Source organism: Hyperolius riggenbachi, chromosome 1 (assembly GCF_040937935.1).
Source record: "Hyperolius riggenbachi isolate aHypRig1 chromosome 1, aHypRig1.pri, whole genome shotgun sequence".
Taxonomy (NCBI): domain Eukaryota; kingdom Metazoa; phylum Chordata; class Amphibia; order Anura; family Hyperoliidae; genus Hyperolius; species Hyperolius riggenbachi.
The window spans coordinates 491,425,770-491,441,734 of record NC_090646.1 but is presented as its reverse complement, the minus strand read 5'-3'; the positions used below and the strand labels follow the sequence as shown (position 1 = coordinate 491,441,734).

The following is a 15,965-nucleotide window of genomic DNA, read 5'->3' as shown; positions in this document are numbered from 1 at the left end:
CTTGTAAATAGTGATGGACGCAGAACTGAAAAAAATGCACCTTTATTTCCAAATAAAATATTGGCGCCATACATTGTGATAGGGACAACATTTAAATGGTGTAATAACCAAGACAAATGGGCAAATAAAATACATAGGTTTTAATTATGATAGCATGAGAAATAATAATTTTTTTTTCCTTTTCTTTTTTTTCTTAATATTCCTGTTGAAATGCATTTATAAAAAAAATAATTCTTAGCAAAATGTACCACCCAAAGAAAGCCTAATTGGTGGTGGAAAAAACAAGATATAGATCATTAAATCGTGATAAGTAGTGATAAAGTTATTAGCAAATGAATGGGAGGTGAAAATTGCTCTGATGCATAAGGTGAAAAATCCCCGCGTGCTGAAATGGTTAAAAAAAAAAATATCTTATGTGTGTATGGGGAGTTGTGCAGAGAGCCCCAGTATAGAGCCAGAGAGTTCCTGTATGTGGCCAGGGAGCCCCGGTATGTAGCCAGATAGAGCCTCGGCATATAGCCAGACTGAGGATTCTTCACACTGGGTGCTGCTAGTAGAAAGGGTGAAATTCAGTGCTACTTGCAACAGGGAGTGGGACACACACACACACACACACACACACACACACACACACACACACACACACACACACACACACACACACACACACACACACACACACACACACACACACACACACACACACACACACACACACACACACACACACACACACACACACACACACACACACACACACACACACACACACACACACACACACACACACCCCTCGCTGGCCGGGGATGGAGGCGGGGCAGGCTCGGCTGGCTGACTCTCTCGCTTTCATTGGCTGAAGAGAGGTGCCAGCTGAAAAATCAAAGCTACTAACTGGAGGAAGAGAGGGAGGGGGAGGCAACACCAGGAACTTACTAGCTGTGGTCACGGTGTGCACTATACTGCACACAAGAGAGTGCACTGTGGTGGGCAAAAATCCATGCAAACGGACATGCTAGACTCTTGGCAACCCTGGCCCAAACAAGTGCTTTACTGCTGGTGGGAAATCCGGCCCTATATTTGTTCCCTTTTGTATCATAAAGACTAATTGGCCAAAAGTATCTTTATTGACCATAGAATTAAATAATTCAACCTTGATTATGAAGACCAGATCGAAACGCCCAAAAAAAAAAATGAACTTTATGATAAAAGTGTAAAGTTTTAACCCTCCAACAGTCATACATAAGGAAAAACAACTGGAGGTGCCCAAAAAGGTATAGCATAATTCAAAATTGTTTAAAAAGAAGGAAAGTGTTTACTTGCCTTTATGAAATAAACGGATCATGTATTTTATTCAGTCATGCAGCACTGTTGTGCTACCTGACTCAATAAAATAATATAAATAATTATCAGTTTACTTCATAACTTTTTGGCTGCCTCAGGTTGTTATCTCATACTATCTCTGATAGTATAGACTAGACTATAGAATAGACTAAAAAAGCAAACATCCCACTGTTATGTTAACCACTTGAGGACCTAGGGCTTTCTACCCCTTAAGGACCGGCCACTTTTTTTCCATTCAGACTACTGCAGCTTTCACGGTTTATTGCTCGCTCATACAACCTACCACCTAAATGAATTTTGGCTCCTTTTCTTGTCACTAATAAAGCTTTCTTTTGGTGCTATTTGATTGCTCCTGCGATTTTTACTTTTTATTATATTCATCAAAAAGACATGAATTTTGGCAAAAAAATGCTTTTTTTAACTTTCTGTGCTGACATTTTTCAAATAAAGTAAAATTTCTGTATACATGCAGCGCGAAAAATGTGGACAAACATGTTTTTGATAAAAAAAAACCCATTCAGTGTATATTTATTGGTTTGGGTAAAAGTTATAGCGTTTACAAACTATGGTGCAAAAAGTGAATTTTCCCATTTTCAAGCATCTCTGACTTTTCTGACCCCCTGTCATGTTTCATGAGGGGCTAGAATTCCAGGATAGTATAAATACCCCCCAAATGACCCCATTTTGGAAAGAAGACATCCCAAAGTATTCACTGAGAGGCATAGTGAGTTCATAGAAGATATTATTTTTTGTCACAAGTAAGCGGAAAATGACACTTTGTGAGAAAAAAAAAAAAAAGTTTCCATTTCTGCTAACTTGCGACAAAAAAAAATGAAATCTGCCACGGACTCACCATGCCCCTCTCTGAATACCTTGAAGGGTCTACTTTCCAAAATGGGATCATTTGTGGGGTGTGTTTACTGTCCTGACATTTTGGGGGGTGCTAAATTGTAAGCACCCCTGTAAAGCCTAAAGGTGCTCATTGGACTTTGGACCCCTTAGCGCAGTTAGGCTGCAAAAAAGTGCCACACATGTGGTATTGCCGTACTCAGGAGAAGTAGTATAATGTGTTTTGGGGTGTATTTTTACACATACCCATGCTGGGTGGGAGAAATATCTCTGTAAATGACAATTTGTTAATTTTTTTTACACACAATTGTCCATTTACAGAGATATTTCTCCCACTCAGCATGGGTATGTGTAAAAATACACCACAAAACACATTATACTACTTCTCCTGAGTACGGCGATACCACATGTGTGGCACTTTTTTGCACCCTAACTGCGCTAAAGGGCCCAAAGTCCAATGAGTACCTTTAGGATTTCACAGGTCATTTTGAGAAATTTTGTTTCAAGACTACTCCTCACGGTTTAGGGCCCCTAAAATGCCAGGGCAGTATAGGAACCCCACAAATGACCCCATTTTAGAAAGAAGACACCCCAAGGTATTCCGTTAGTAGTATGGCGAGTTCATAGAAGATTTTATTTTTTGTCACAAGTTAGCGGAAAATGACACTTTGTGAAAAAACACAATTAAAATCAATTTCCGCTAACTTTTGACAAAAAATAAAATCTTCTATGAACTCACCATACTCCTAACGGAATACCTTGGGGTGTCTTCTTTCTAAAATGGGGTCATTTGTGGGGTTCCTATACTGCCCTGGCATTTTAGGGGCCCTAAACCGTGAGGAGTAGTCTTGAAACGAAATTTCTCAAAATGACCTGTGAAATCCTAAAGGTAGTCATTGGACTTTGGGCCCTTTAGCGCAGTTAGGGTGCAAAAAAGTGCCACACGTGGTATCGCCATACTCGGGAGAAGTAGTACAATGTGTTTTGGGGTGTATTTTTACACATACCCATGCTGGGTGGGAGAAATACCTCTAAATGGACAATTGTGTGTAAAAAAATCAAAAGATTGTCATTTACAGAGGTATTTCTCCCACCCAGCATGGGTATGTGTAAAAATACACCCCAAAACACATTGTACTACTTCTCCCGAGTACGGCGATACCACATGTGTGGCACTTTTTTGCACCCTAACTGCACTAAGGGGCCCAAAGTCCAATGAGTACCTTTAGGATTTCACAGGTCATTTTTGTTTCAAGACTACTCCTCACGGTTTAGGGCCCCTAAAATGCCAGGGCAGTATAGGAACCCCACTAATGACCCCATTTTAGAAAGAAGACACCCCAAGGTATTCCGTTAGGAGTATGGTGAGTTCATAGAAGTTTTTATTTTTTTGTCACAAGTTAGCGGAAATTGATTTTAATAGTTTTTTTTCACAAAGTGTCATTTTCCGCTAACTTGTGACAAAAAATAAAATCTTCTATGAACTCACCATACTCCGTACGGAATACCTTTGGGTGTCTTCTTTCTAGAATGGGGTCATTTGTGGGGTTCCTATACTGCCCTGGCATTTTAGGGGCCCTAAACCGTGAGGAGTAGTCTTGAAACCAAATGTCGCAAAATGACCTGTGAAATCCTAAAGGTACTCATTGGACTTTGGGCCCCTTAGCGTACTTAGGGTGTAAAAAAGTGCCACACATGTGGTACCGCTGTACTCAGGAGAAGTAGTATAATGCGTTTTGGGGTGTATTTTTACACATACCCATGCCAAGTGGGAGAAATATCTCTGTAAATGACTATTGTTTGATTTTTTTACACACAATTGTCCATTTACATAGAAATTTCTCCCACCCAGCATGGGTATGTGTAAAAATACACCCCAAAACACATTATACTACTTTTCCTGAGTACGGCGGTACCACATGTGTGACACTTTTTTGCAGCCTAGGTGCGCTAAGGGGCCCAACGTCCTATTCACAGGTCATTTTGAAGCATTTGTTTTCTAGACTACTCCTCGCGGTTTAGGGCCCCTAAAATGCCAGGGCAGTATAGGAACCCCACAAGTGACCCCATTTTAGAAAGAAGACACCCCAAGGTATTCCGTTAGGTGTATGGCGAGTTCATAGAAGATTTTATTTTTTGTCACAAGTTAGTGAAAAATGACACTTTGTGAAAAAAAACCAATAAAAATTAATTTCCGCTAACTTTTGACAAAAAATAAAATCTTCTATGAACTCGTCATACACCTAACAGAATACCTTGGGGTGTCTTTTTTTTCTAAAATGGGGTCATTTGTGGGGTTCCTATACCGCCCTGGCATTTTACAGGCCCAAAACCGTGAGTAGTCTGGAAACCAAATGTCTCAAAATGACTGTTCAGGGGTATAAGCATCTGCAAATTTTGATGACAGGTGGTCTATGAGGGGGCGAATTTTGTGGAACCGGTCATAAGCAGGGTGGCCTTTTTAGATGACAGTGATGAGAGGATCAAAACGCTCATAACCCCCTACCAAATCAACCAATTGGTGCAGGATCTGGGAAGCCAAGCCAATATAGGAATTTGCACAAAAGGATCCGCAAACCATCAGTGGTAGAAGAAATGCTGGTTGTTCTTTATTCAGATAATCCACATGGCAAAGGTAAAAAAAATCACAAGGTTCAACTGACGCGTGTCGGGCTTACAGTCTGCCCTTAGTCATAGTTTAGTGGATTATCTGAATAAAGAACAACCAGCATTTCTTCTACCACTGATGGTTTGCGGATCCTTTTGTGCAAACTTTTAGATGACAGGTTGTATTGGGCCTGATCTGATGGATAGGAGTGCTAGGGGGGTGACAGGAGGTGATTGATGGGTGTCTCAGGGGGTGGTTAGAGGGGAAAATAGATGCAATCAGTGCACTGGGGAGGTGATCGGAAGGGGGTCTGAGGGTTTGGCCGAGTGATCAGGAGCCCACACGGGGCAAATTGGGGCCTGATCTGATGGGTAGGTGTGCTAGGGGGTGACAGGAGGTGATTGATGGGTGTCTCAAGGTGTGATTAGAGGGGGGAATAGATGCAAGCAATGCACTGGCGAGGTGATCAGGGCTGGGGTCTGAGGGCATTCTGAGGGTGTGGGCGGGTGATTGAGTGCCCTAGGGGCAGATAGGGGTCTAATCTGATAGGTAGCAGTGACAGGGGGTGATTGATGGGTAATTAGTGGGTGTTTAGGGTAGAGAATAGATGGAAACACTGCGCTTGGGTGGTGATCTGATGTCGGATCTGCGGGCGATCTATTGGTGTGGGTGGGTGATCAGTTTGCCCGCAAGGGGCAGGTTAGGGGCTGATTGATGGGTGGCAGTGACAGCGGGTGATTGATGGGTGGCAGTGACAGGGGGTGATTGATGGGTGGCAGTGACAGGGGGTGATTGATGGGTGATTGATAGGTGATTGACAGGTAATCAGTGGGTTATTACAGGGGAGAACAGATGTAAATATTGCACTGGCGAATTGATAAGGGGGGGTCTGAGGGCAATCTGAGCGTGTAGGCGGGCGATTGGGTGCCCGCAAGGGGCAGATTAGGGTCTGATCTGATAGGTAACAGTGACAGGTGGTGATAGGGAGTGATTGATGGGTGATTGATGGGTAATTAGTGGGTGTTTAGAGGAGAGAATAGATGGAAACACTGCGCTTGGGTGGTGATCTGATGTCGGATCTGCGGGCGATCTATTGGTGTGGGTGGGTGATCAGTTTGCCCGCAAGGGGCAGGTTAGGGGCTGATTGATGGGTGGCAGTGACAGGGGGTGATTGATGGGTGATAGGTGATTGGCAGGTGATTGACAGGTGATCAGTGGGTTATTACAGGGAAGGACAGATGTAAATATTGCACTGGCGAATTGATAAGGGGGGGTCTGAGGGCAATCTGAGCGTGTGGGCGGGTGATTGGGTGCCCGCAAGGGGCAGATTAGGGTCTGATCTGATAGGTAACAGTGACAGGTGGTGATAGGGGGTGATTGATGGGTAATTAGTGGGTGTTTAGAGAAGATAACAGATGTAAACGATACATTTGGGAGGTAATCTGACGGCGGGTTTGCGGACGATCTAATGGTGTGGGTGGGTGATCAGATTGCCCGCAAGGGGCAGGTTAGGGGCTGATTGATGGGTGGCAGTGACAGGGGGTGACAGGGGGTGATTGATGGGTGATAGGTGATTGGCAGGTGATTGACGGGTGATCAGTGGGTTATTACAGGGAAGAACAGATGTAATTAATGCACTGGTGAATTGATAAGGGGGGGTCAGAGGGCAATCTGAGCGTGTGGGCGGGTGATTGGGTGCCCGCAAGGGGCAGATTAGGGTCTGATCTGATAGGTAAAAGTGACAGGTGGTGATAGGGGGTGATTGATGGGTAATTAGTGGGTGTTTAGAGGAGAGAATAGATGTAAACAATGGATTTGGGAGGTGATCTGATGTCGGATCTGTGGGCGATCTATTGGTGTGGGGGGGTGATCAGATTGCCCGCAAGGGGCAGGTTAGGGGCTGATTGATGGGTGGCAGTGACAGGGGGTGATTGACGGGTGATTGACGGGTGATTGACGGGTGATCAGGGGGATAGATGCATACAGTAAACAGGGGGGGGTGGTCTGGGGGGGGGGGGTCTGGGGAGAATCTGAGGGGTGGGGGGTGATCAGGAGGGGGCAGGGAGCAGGGGGGGGGATAAAAAAAAAATAGCGTTGACAGGGAGTGATTGATGGGTGATTAGGGGGGTGATTGGGTGCAAACAGGGGTCTGGGGGGTGGGCAGGGGGGGGTCTGATGGGTGCTGTGGGCGATCTGGGGCAGGGGGGGGGAGAAATCAGTGTGCTTGGGTGCAGACTAGGGTGGCTGCAGCCTGCCCTGGTGGTCCCTCGGACACTGGGACCACCAGGGCAGGAGGCAGCCTGTATAATACACTTTGTAAACATTACAAAGTGTATTATACACTTTGTATGCGGCGATCGCGGGGTTAACATCCCGCCGGCGCTTCCGTATAGCCGGTCGGGATGTTGCGGCGAGCGAGCGGTGACAGGCGCCGGCGGAGGATCGCGTCACGGATGACGCGATCGCTCCGCCCATGCCCTTAAATGGACCGCCGCCTCTGTGGGTGAGCCGGTCCTTAAGGGCTCCACTTCCCGGCCGCCTCTGTGCGTTAGGCGGTCGGGAAGTGGTTAAAGGGAGTCAGAGCAGTGCAGAATCTATGGAAAGATGCATATCATTTTAAAGCTCTTTCTCCTCTTTCCAATGATATATAAACTGCCGCCCTACGCCTTTTAGTTTTTGCTATTTTCGCGATTGAAATTGCCGCGGCTGCGATTTCAATCGCGATAATAGAGAAAACTAAAAGGCATAGGGCGACGATTTAGGGGTCGTCAGAAAGAGGAGAAAGAGAGCTTTAAAATGATATCCATCTTTCCATAGTTACATTGTATTACACAGGGCGACTTTTTCCTAAAGCCAGCAGCTCCATTCAGCCGCGGCAATTTCAATCGCGGAAATAGCGAAAACTAAAAGGCGTAGGGCGGCGGTTTATATATCATTAGAAAGAGAGCTTTAAAATGATATGCTTCTTTCCATAGTTTCTGCACTGCTCGGAGTCCCTTTAAATACAGATATTAGACATTCTTTGCTCAAACAGATCATTCATGATTCTTTTAGCTGAAAGTCTTCCTCTGATTTGATCGCTTTATGCATTTTCACTGGATTTTATTCTGATTCCTTTCCTTTCCTTTCATTCCCATTAGGAATTAGTGCGTCAGGGAGAGGCTTTGAAACGCACAGAAAAGATGGTGGACAAGATGGAGCAAGATATGAAGACCAGTCAGAAGCATATTAACAGCATAAAGAGTATTTTCAGTGGCTTCACTAACTACTTCAAACCCAAACCTGTTGAAATACCTCCACAAAATGGAGCCTATGACTACAAAGCTAGCAACAAGTAAATCCTTTAATTCCTTTGCCTCTTTGTTAGTGTTGCTTTAAAAAAAAAAAAAAAAAAAAAAGCTTATCCAGCCTTACCTCAGAGCTACTCTTTACAGAGTGGAGACAAAACTTGGCTTTACCTGTAGATGATGCAGACTTCTGTAGAACATTAAGAACAGTATTTCCTTCAGAAATATTCATGAATGAGCAGATGTACTACAGTAGCATCCCCCTTGTAGTAAATTCCAAAGGACCGGGCCAAGTAGTTTATTATATCAAAAGTTTAATATATCAGAATTTATCATGCATTGTATATTTATAAATACACACGGTTGGGACCTGAGGACAGAGTTTACTATAGCCAGAGGTTTACAATGTCACAGTTTACTATAACAATATTGTACTGTATTGAGTACTGCAAATAGTCTAATGGCCAAATGCTAGTGCACAATGTGCATCCCAGATGCTTTCCACATGTCTGAGAGTTCTCCTATTCTTTTATTAATGCTGATCCTTTATTCATAAATAGCAGTGAGCTTTGGTTTTATGAAATCTTCACCCGGGAAGCAGAAAGTTGAAGCCAAACAAGTTTTTTGATGCAAACTGGTGAATGTGTTAGCCAAGCTACATATTCCTAGGCATATTCCTTTCTGAATCGCTCACCTGAAACAAGTATCCTGATCTGGTGTTTTGTTTTGTTTTTTACTTTCTTAAAAAAAAGTGTTTTATTTATTTATTTTTTCAGTAAAAGGTTTAGCATATAAACATACATATGCATGTTCAAGCATTAATAGGAACAATTGTTGTACATTTACATGATATACCCTGTTAAACAAGTATGGAGGAAGACATGAGAGCACTCAATAGTCTCTATACTACTATTACATTCATGTGCATGCAGTTCACACTAGTACCACTGGGTACACATTGAAAAAGAACCAATAATCTGTGTATGTCATTTGGGAGGCTAGCGTCGCTCTTCTCCTAAGTTTTCTTCCATTTAAAATAACTTGTCAGCACTCTGCAATTGAAAAAGTACCATAAAGTACAGTAGGTGAAAAGGACTGTAAGGGCCTGTACACACTGCTGCGCTTGCGCTGCGTTTTTAAAATCGCAAGGTCTTTTGAAAAAGAATGAAAATCGTGATGACTTGTACACACTGGTGCGATGCGTTTTTAGAAAAAACGCATGCGCTTGCGTTTTTGCCTGCGTTTTTCAGAAGTCAGTATCCCAGAAGACTCTGCAATCTCCTGATTCCTGTTGAAATGTAAACTAGAAAAAAACAAAGGATTCTTTAGCCAATCAGCAATTACAAGAAAAACGCACAAAAAACGCAGGCAAAAGCGCATGCGTTTTTAAAACTACATGCACTTTAAAAAGTGTGTACAGGCCCTTAAGAATTATTCTTGCTTGCTAAGGTGTGAAAATATCACCTAGGCGATAACGTTGGAGAACAAGTGAATTGGATCAGGCCCATAATGTATTTACTATATCGTACATTGCTGTGAGCAGGCTTATCCTGATTGGGTCTTTAATGTTTCAGGTGAGAAGCACTGTAAAGCGGAATATAACCCTGCATTTCAACTTTGCTCTAAAACATTATTTACAGTATATTATATGCAAAAAGCATTTTTTTTTAACTAGACCAGCATTGGAAGGGTTAAACACAGAGGTTTAAAGTTCAGTGGAGAGATATGCAGAAGTTCAGATAGATACATTCTATTTAGTTAAATGTATCTATTGAGAAATGTTACACACTCTTTGGCTGTCCTCCAGCTCCTTCTCAGTCAGAGACAGTGAGTCACATGCCACACTTAGATACATTTATGTAAACAAAATGTATCTATGTCGGCTTCCGATGCGTCTGCAGAAATCTCCAGGAACTCTAAAGCCCTGTGTAACCCTTCCAATGCTGGTCTAGTAAAAAAAAAAAATGCTGGTTGCATATAATATACTGTAAATAATGTTTTAGAGCAGGGGTCTCAAACTCCATTTACCTGGGGGCCGCAGGAGGCCAAGTCAGGATGAGGCTGGGCCGCATAAGGAATTTCACAATCGTGGTGCATCGCCACCTCTGCCTGCCCCTCTCATTCTTCCTTCGCAGAGAGGGGCGGGGAGAGGCGGCTATCCCTGCGGCGAATGGCGTCAGCTCTGCCTCTTCCAGGAAATGCCGGCGGATTGCCCCCCCCCCCCCCCCCGGGCGATTTGGGGGCTCTGCAGCCCTCGTTTAGCGTTGGGGATGCGGCGGATTACTTGGGAGCACTGAAGCGAACTATAAGGAAGCTTTTGCCAGCGAGGGCCACAAAATATTGTATCGAGGGCCGCAAATGGCCCGCGGGCCGCGAGTTTGAGACCCCTGTTTTAGAGCAAGGTTGAAATGCAGGGTTATATTCCCCTTCAAAAAAACCATTGGGTACTACAGGCCTAACATAAAGAGAGAGAATATGAATATATATACAGGAATACAATATAATTGCCTCTTTTATTATTCTTTGCCCAGACTGCAGGAGGCGATGTCAAGCAGCAAAGAGCAGGAGGACAAATATGAAGCTACTCATCCTAACCTCTTGAAAAGGGACAACTTCGGTATGTAAAGTGGGTAACCATGTAGGCATGTTCCTACTAAATTGCAGTATATGAAAGTAGTTTATATATTACTCGCCTATAGGTTTCCTTCCTTTCATCCATGATTTTCAAACGTAATTTCTGGGTTTTATTTTAGTCTATGGCAGTGCCAAGTGCAGAGGCATTCAGGATCTGCTCAAAAGGCTTATTTTCAAATCCTTCCAGCCCCGCGATCCCTCAGCATCCTCCGGATGCCCTCCGTGGTCCTGCTGGTGGCCCTGTTAGTGCGGAGACTTCGGCCAAAGTCGTCCGCAGCTGCACGGCCACACTCGCGGCTCGATCACACGCTCATCACCCTGAGCTTCCTGCACATGCCCGCAGTAGACTGAACTGTGCGTACGCAGGTGGCTTGCAGTGATACGTGATCACACCTGGAGCGTGCGCAGTTCTGGACAACTTCGGCCAAAGTCACAGCATTAACTGGGCCGCCAGCAGGACCACAGAGGAGACCCGGAGGATGCAGAGGGACCTCACGTGCTATTGGGGGCTGGAGGAGGCCCCAGGTAAGTGCCAATTTTGATTTTAGGACTCTGTTCAGGGTCCCTTTTTAATGTCAACCTGATCATGCTAGTTCATTATCATTGCTAGAATTATACATGGACCTTATAGAAATGTACAGTCATGGAGCATTGGCAAAGTATCATTAACTACTGAGAGATTAGTATAGGTTTTAGGCCTCGGTTATCCAGCCCATGTAGCAGCCATGGACTCCAGGTCTTAATAAAGTTATCAATGTTATTTGCTATTTAGTCTCATAAATGTTACTATATGGGTCCATAAAGGTTACTATACGAGTTAATCTAATGACAAAAAGCATTGTCTCCATCTACTTGCCATTTGCAGTTTTGCTGCTATAGGTATACTGTATGTTCCAGAAGTCTGTGAGTGGAAATTTGTCTCCTAACAAAAGAACAGTAGACATCTGTGGTGGAAACAGTGATACTCAGAATGGACCAAATTTCTTCTCAAAAATGTTGTGCTGTTGGGGACAGCCACTTAATGTGTAATAAGGAACCTTTGTGGGACCAACCTCCTAAACAATTGGAGGAAGACATCGTTAAATTTATAAAGTCTTTCTGCAGTAAGGTGGCATTAGTGTGGAACCTTTATGGATTGTTCAATGTGTGCATAAAAAGTGGGCTTGTGACTATGAAATTAGTGTATATAGATTTGAAACTAATCCTCCCCTAAGGGCCTTTTTACACAGTCAGTTGCATTGTGATAAGATGGCAACATAGTCAAAAAGTTGCATTCTGCTAGAACATTGCAGTGCGGCATACAGTACAATGAAAGTATGCCTCACTGCCACTGTAAACACACCCATTACCCAGTTCATTCATAGCACATGCTGTGCGTTAACAGGGTAGAGCATGCGCACCACACTCTGTAAAGCCCCTTACGAATATCATCGTCATGCGAAGTAGTGATTGTTCGTTGCGACAGAATGGACTCTGTGTGGAAGGGCCCTAAGAAGATTTGTGGAACTTCATGTTTCAAAGTTTGTAATGAGGTGGAACGCTTGGAATAATCTGAAATATTCAGATTGAGGCAGTTTGAATTCTTACTTAAAGGGATGCTTAAGTCTGAAATACAAAAATCAGTTTTACTCACGTGGGGCTTCTACCAGCCCCCTACAGCCAATCCCGTGCCCTCAGTCACTCCCGGATCCTCTTGTCCTCCATCGCCAGCTAGTTTCATTTTCAGCCGACAGACGTACTGCGCTTGCGCAGGCCTGTCCACGCATCTGCTTCTTCACGTTCCCATCATCCTGCGGCGCAGGACGCTATTGCGGACTGGAATGCGAAGAAGCAGGTGTGTGGCCAGGCCTGTCACCGAAAACAAAACTAGCTGGTGCGGGGGACCGAAGGATCCGCAAGTGACTGCGAGGGCACGAGATGGCTGCAGGGGGCTGGTAGAAACCCCAGATGAGTACAACTGATTTTTGTATTTTAGGCTTAAGCGTCACTTCAAAGTGGTTTAAAAAAAAAAATTTTTTAGAAACCCTAATCAACTTTGGTCAAGTTCCTATTAAACAACCATGTAATATGCAAAGTTTGTAGACCTAGAATAAAGTCTGAGTAATATGTAATATCCGACTAGGGTGATGTACTTGATTTATTTGTGATTGCCGTATATACTCCCATACAAGCCGAAAAAAGTGTCCCAAAAGTGGGGAGGGGTTGGCTTATATGCGAGTCCTGTGTAGTGGGTCCCCCCCACCCAGAGTACAACACCCACCCCAATGAAAAATAAAAAGCGGCTGCGTAACCACCCCGTCATGTGCTTACTGTGTGCTGCAGGTCAGGTGGCCGTGTTCCCCTTCAGTGCGCCGCCAGACAAGATTGCTTTGAATTCCCCTCTGCGTCTCTCTCTCCCCTGAGTGTCTCCGCAGAATTATGCAAAGTGGTGCGGCCTCTTGCCTCCGGTCCGCTGCCGAGACTCCTCCATAACGGAAATCCATCTCGTCTCTATGATCCCCGCCCCGCGTCACACAAGGCGCCACTAGAGTGTGTCATAGCAACGAGACTGCTATGGACTTCAGTTACGAAGGAGTCTTGGCGGCAGCAGCCCGGAGGTAAGAAGCGCACCACTTTGCATATGGCTGCGGAAAGACTAGGGGGGACAGAGCGACACAAACGGACACTTCAAAGCTGCCGGACATTATTGTCTGGCAGCATGTTGGGGGGGTAACACGGCCACCTGATTGTGAAAAAAAACACGCCATTTTGCATAAGTCTGCGAGGAGACACGCGGGGGGGGGGGGGGGGGGGGGGTTAGGGGGAGAGATGCAGCAGGCACTTCAAAGCTGCCAAACATTCTTTGGTGGTGCGCTGGGGGGGGTAACACGGCCACCTGATTGTACCTGCAGCACTGAGCACATGAGTGGGGGAGGGGGATCACGCAACAGGCAGCAGATAGCTTTTTCTTTTACGTTGTGATAATTGCTGCACTCAGAGGCTACTACCTGGGGGGTACTGTAGCTTTCAAAGTATAGCTTTGTCTTTTACCATATGTTGTAGTGGGGGCTGCATCAGGAGGGGGAGGTACTAATGACTATCCTGAAGTCCATAAATGCACCCTCTTCCCTCATCTTCTGCTAAAGCCTGCAATATATTCAGCACAGTGGAGCACTCTTATCGTTTTTCTGAGTCTCGGATTATCATTTCCATCTGCACCAGTACAGCATTTCCTATCCTCGGCTTACCGTATATGCGGGTGAATCATTTTTCCATATTTTTTTTTTTTTAGGTAAAAGCTTATATGCGAGTATATACGGTATATTGAAAAGCGTACACGGTTCTATAATTCCAATGTGTGGTAGGTTATTGGTGATTTACATTTGGAGATTTAGCCCATTTGAGGCTAGAGAGGCCATATAACACCAATCCTTTGCTCACTACACCCATAAAACGGAGAATCCTTTTCAAAATTGTCTTGCTACCACTCAAATACCTACATGACCTAGGCCCTGGATACTTTAAAGAGGAGCTGTTAGGTATAGGGTCTCAGAGACAAAAAACACATATATCAGTAGCTAAATACTGGCTGTACTTGCGTTACATATGCATTTCACTGTCCACGTTTGGATTTCACAGAATTTTTATATAGTATATGCAGAGAATGATGCTCCTGACAGCTCATGGCAGGTTCCATGTTTGTCTGTCTTGTCTGAAGCCAATTGTGATGTCATATCCTCCCTTACCCTGCTTCCTGATTAATTATACATTAGCCCTCCCAAGTCTCAGCCCTCAGACACTCCTACCAGTCTCTGGTCTTATGCTCGGTACACAAGATGCGTTTTCCCGCTCGATCCGCGGGTCAATCGGGATCGATTTGATTATTTCCAACATGTTAATTATGCCAAATCGACAGCAGGAACGATCGAAATCTGAATCGAGCATGTTGGAAATAATCTAATCAACCCGCGGATCGAGTGGGAAAACGCATTGTGTGTATTAGGCACTCAGCGGGGAGCGATCATGTCTCGGTTGCGTGCGATCTCGCTGTCAGTTGGGGTGGGGGGAGCTGTGCGAGCGATTGCGTTGTCAGTCGCGGGGGGGGGGGGGGGGGTTGCGGATGATTGCGATGTCATTCAATTTGCGGGCGGTTGCGATGTCGGTCGTTTTGCCTGCGATGTCAGTCGTTTTGCTTGCGATTGCAATGTCAGGCGTTTTGCGAGCGATTGCGATGTCGGTCGTTTTGCTTGCGATGTCAGTCGTTTTGCTTGCGATTGCAATGTTGGTCGTTTTGTTTGCGATTGCAAAGTCAGTCGTTTTGCTTGTGATTGCGATGTCAGTCATTTTGCTTGCGATGTCGGTCGTTTTGCGAGCGATTGCGATGTCGGTCGTTTTGCTTGCGATTGTGATGTTGGTTGTTTTGCTTGCGATTTCGATGTCGATCGTTTTGCGGCAGATTGCGATGTCGGTTGTTTTGCTTGCGATTGCGCTGTCGGTCGTTTTGCTTGCGATTGCGCTGTCGGTCATTTTGCTTGTGATGTCGGTCGTTTTGCGAGCGATTGCGATGACGGTCGTTTGGGGGGGTGCCGCCGATCGCTGGTGTCACTCGCGGGGGGGTGGGGCGGTGTATGACGCCGATCACAGGTGTCACTCGCGGGTGGGAAGGGCCGCTGCCGATCGCAGGGTGTCACTCGTGGGGGGGGAGGGGCTGCCGCCGATCGCGGGTGTCACTCGCCGGGGGGGGGGGGGGGATGCCGCCGATCGCGGGTGTCACTCGCGGGGGGGGGGGGGGTGCCGCCGATCGCGGGTGTCACTCGGGGGGGGGGGGGGGTGTTTCTGGTGCCGCCGATCGCGGGCGTCACTCGCGGGGGGGCTGCCGCCGATCGCGGGCGGGTGTCACTCGCGGGGAGGGGGGGGGGGGGGCTAGGATTTGGGGGGGGGTCGCCGCAGGCAGCCTGCAGCTGACACTCAGTGGGGAGGGAAGGAGAGAGGGACCAGCCAATGAGGCTGCAGCAGGGCTGGATAGGGAAATGAAGGGGTGGTGCAGGGAGGGCAGTAGAGAGGAAGTAAGACCTTCTCATACTGCTTTGCAGGCTGACTGCGGCTTTTTCAGTCTGATGCGTCCTCCTAAACAGCCTGGAGATGAGGAAGGCTGCTATTCAGCCCACAATAAAGTAAGAGTTTTTTAACTTCAGTATTGATATTTGGCTTCCTTCCACACTGTTTAACACAGGGGAACATAGATCAAAATTACTTGTTTTTGCCTG

At 45.6% G+C, this 15,965-nt stretch overlaps 1 protein-coding gene across 1 annotated transcript in view; it reads left to right on the top strand.

Moving 5' to 3' along the window:
* SNAP29 (synaptosome associated protein 29) overlaps positions 1-15,965 on the top strand; it is a 38,627-nt gene that overhangs the window by 18,769 nt on the left and 3,893 nt on the right. Inside the window, exons 3-4 of the mRNA XM_068242966.1 lie at positions 7,939-8,132; positions 10,617-10,702. Coding sequence (XP_068099067.1) covers positions 7,939-8,132; positions 10,617-10,702 — 280 coding nt within the window. The remainder of the gene's footprint in view (positions 1-7,938; positions 8,133-10,616; positions 10,703-15,965) is intronic.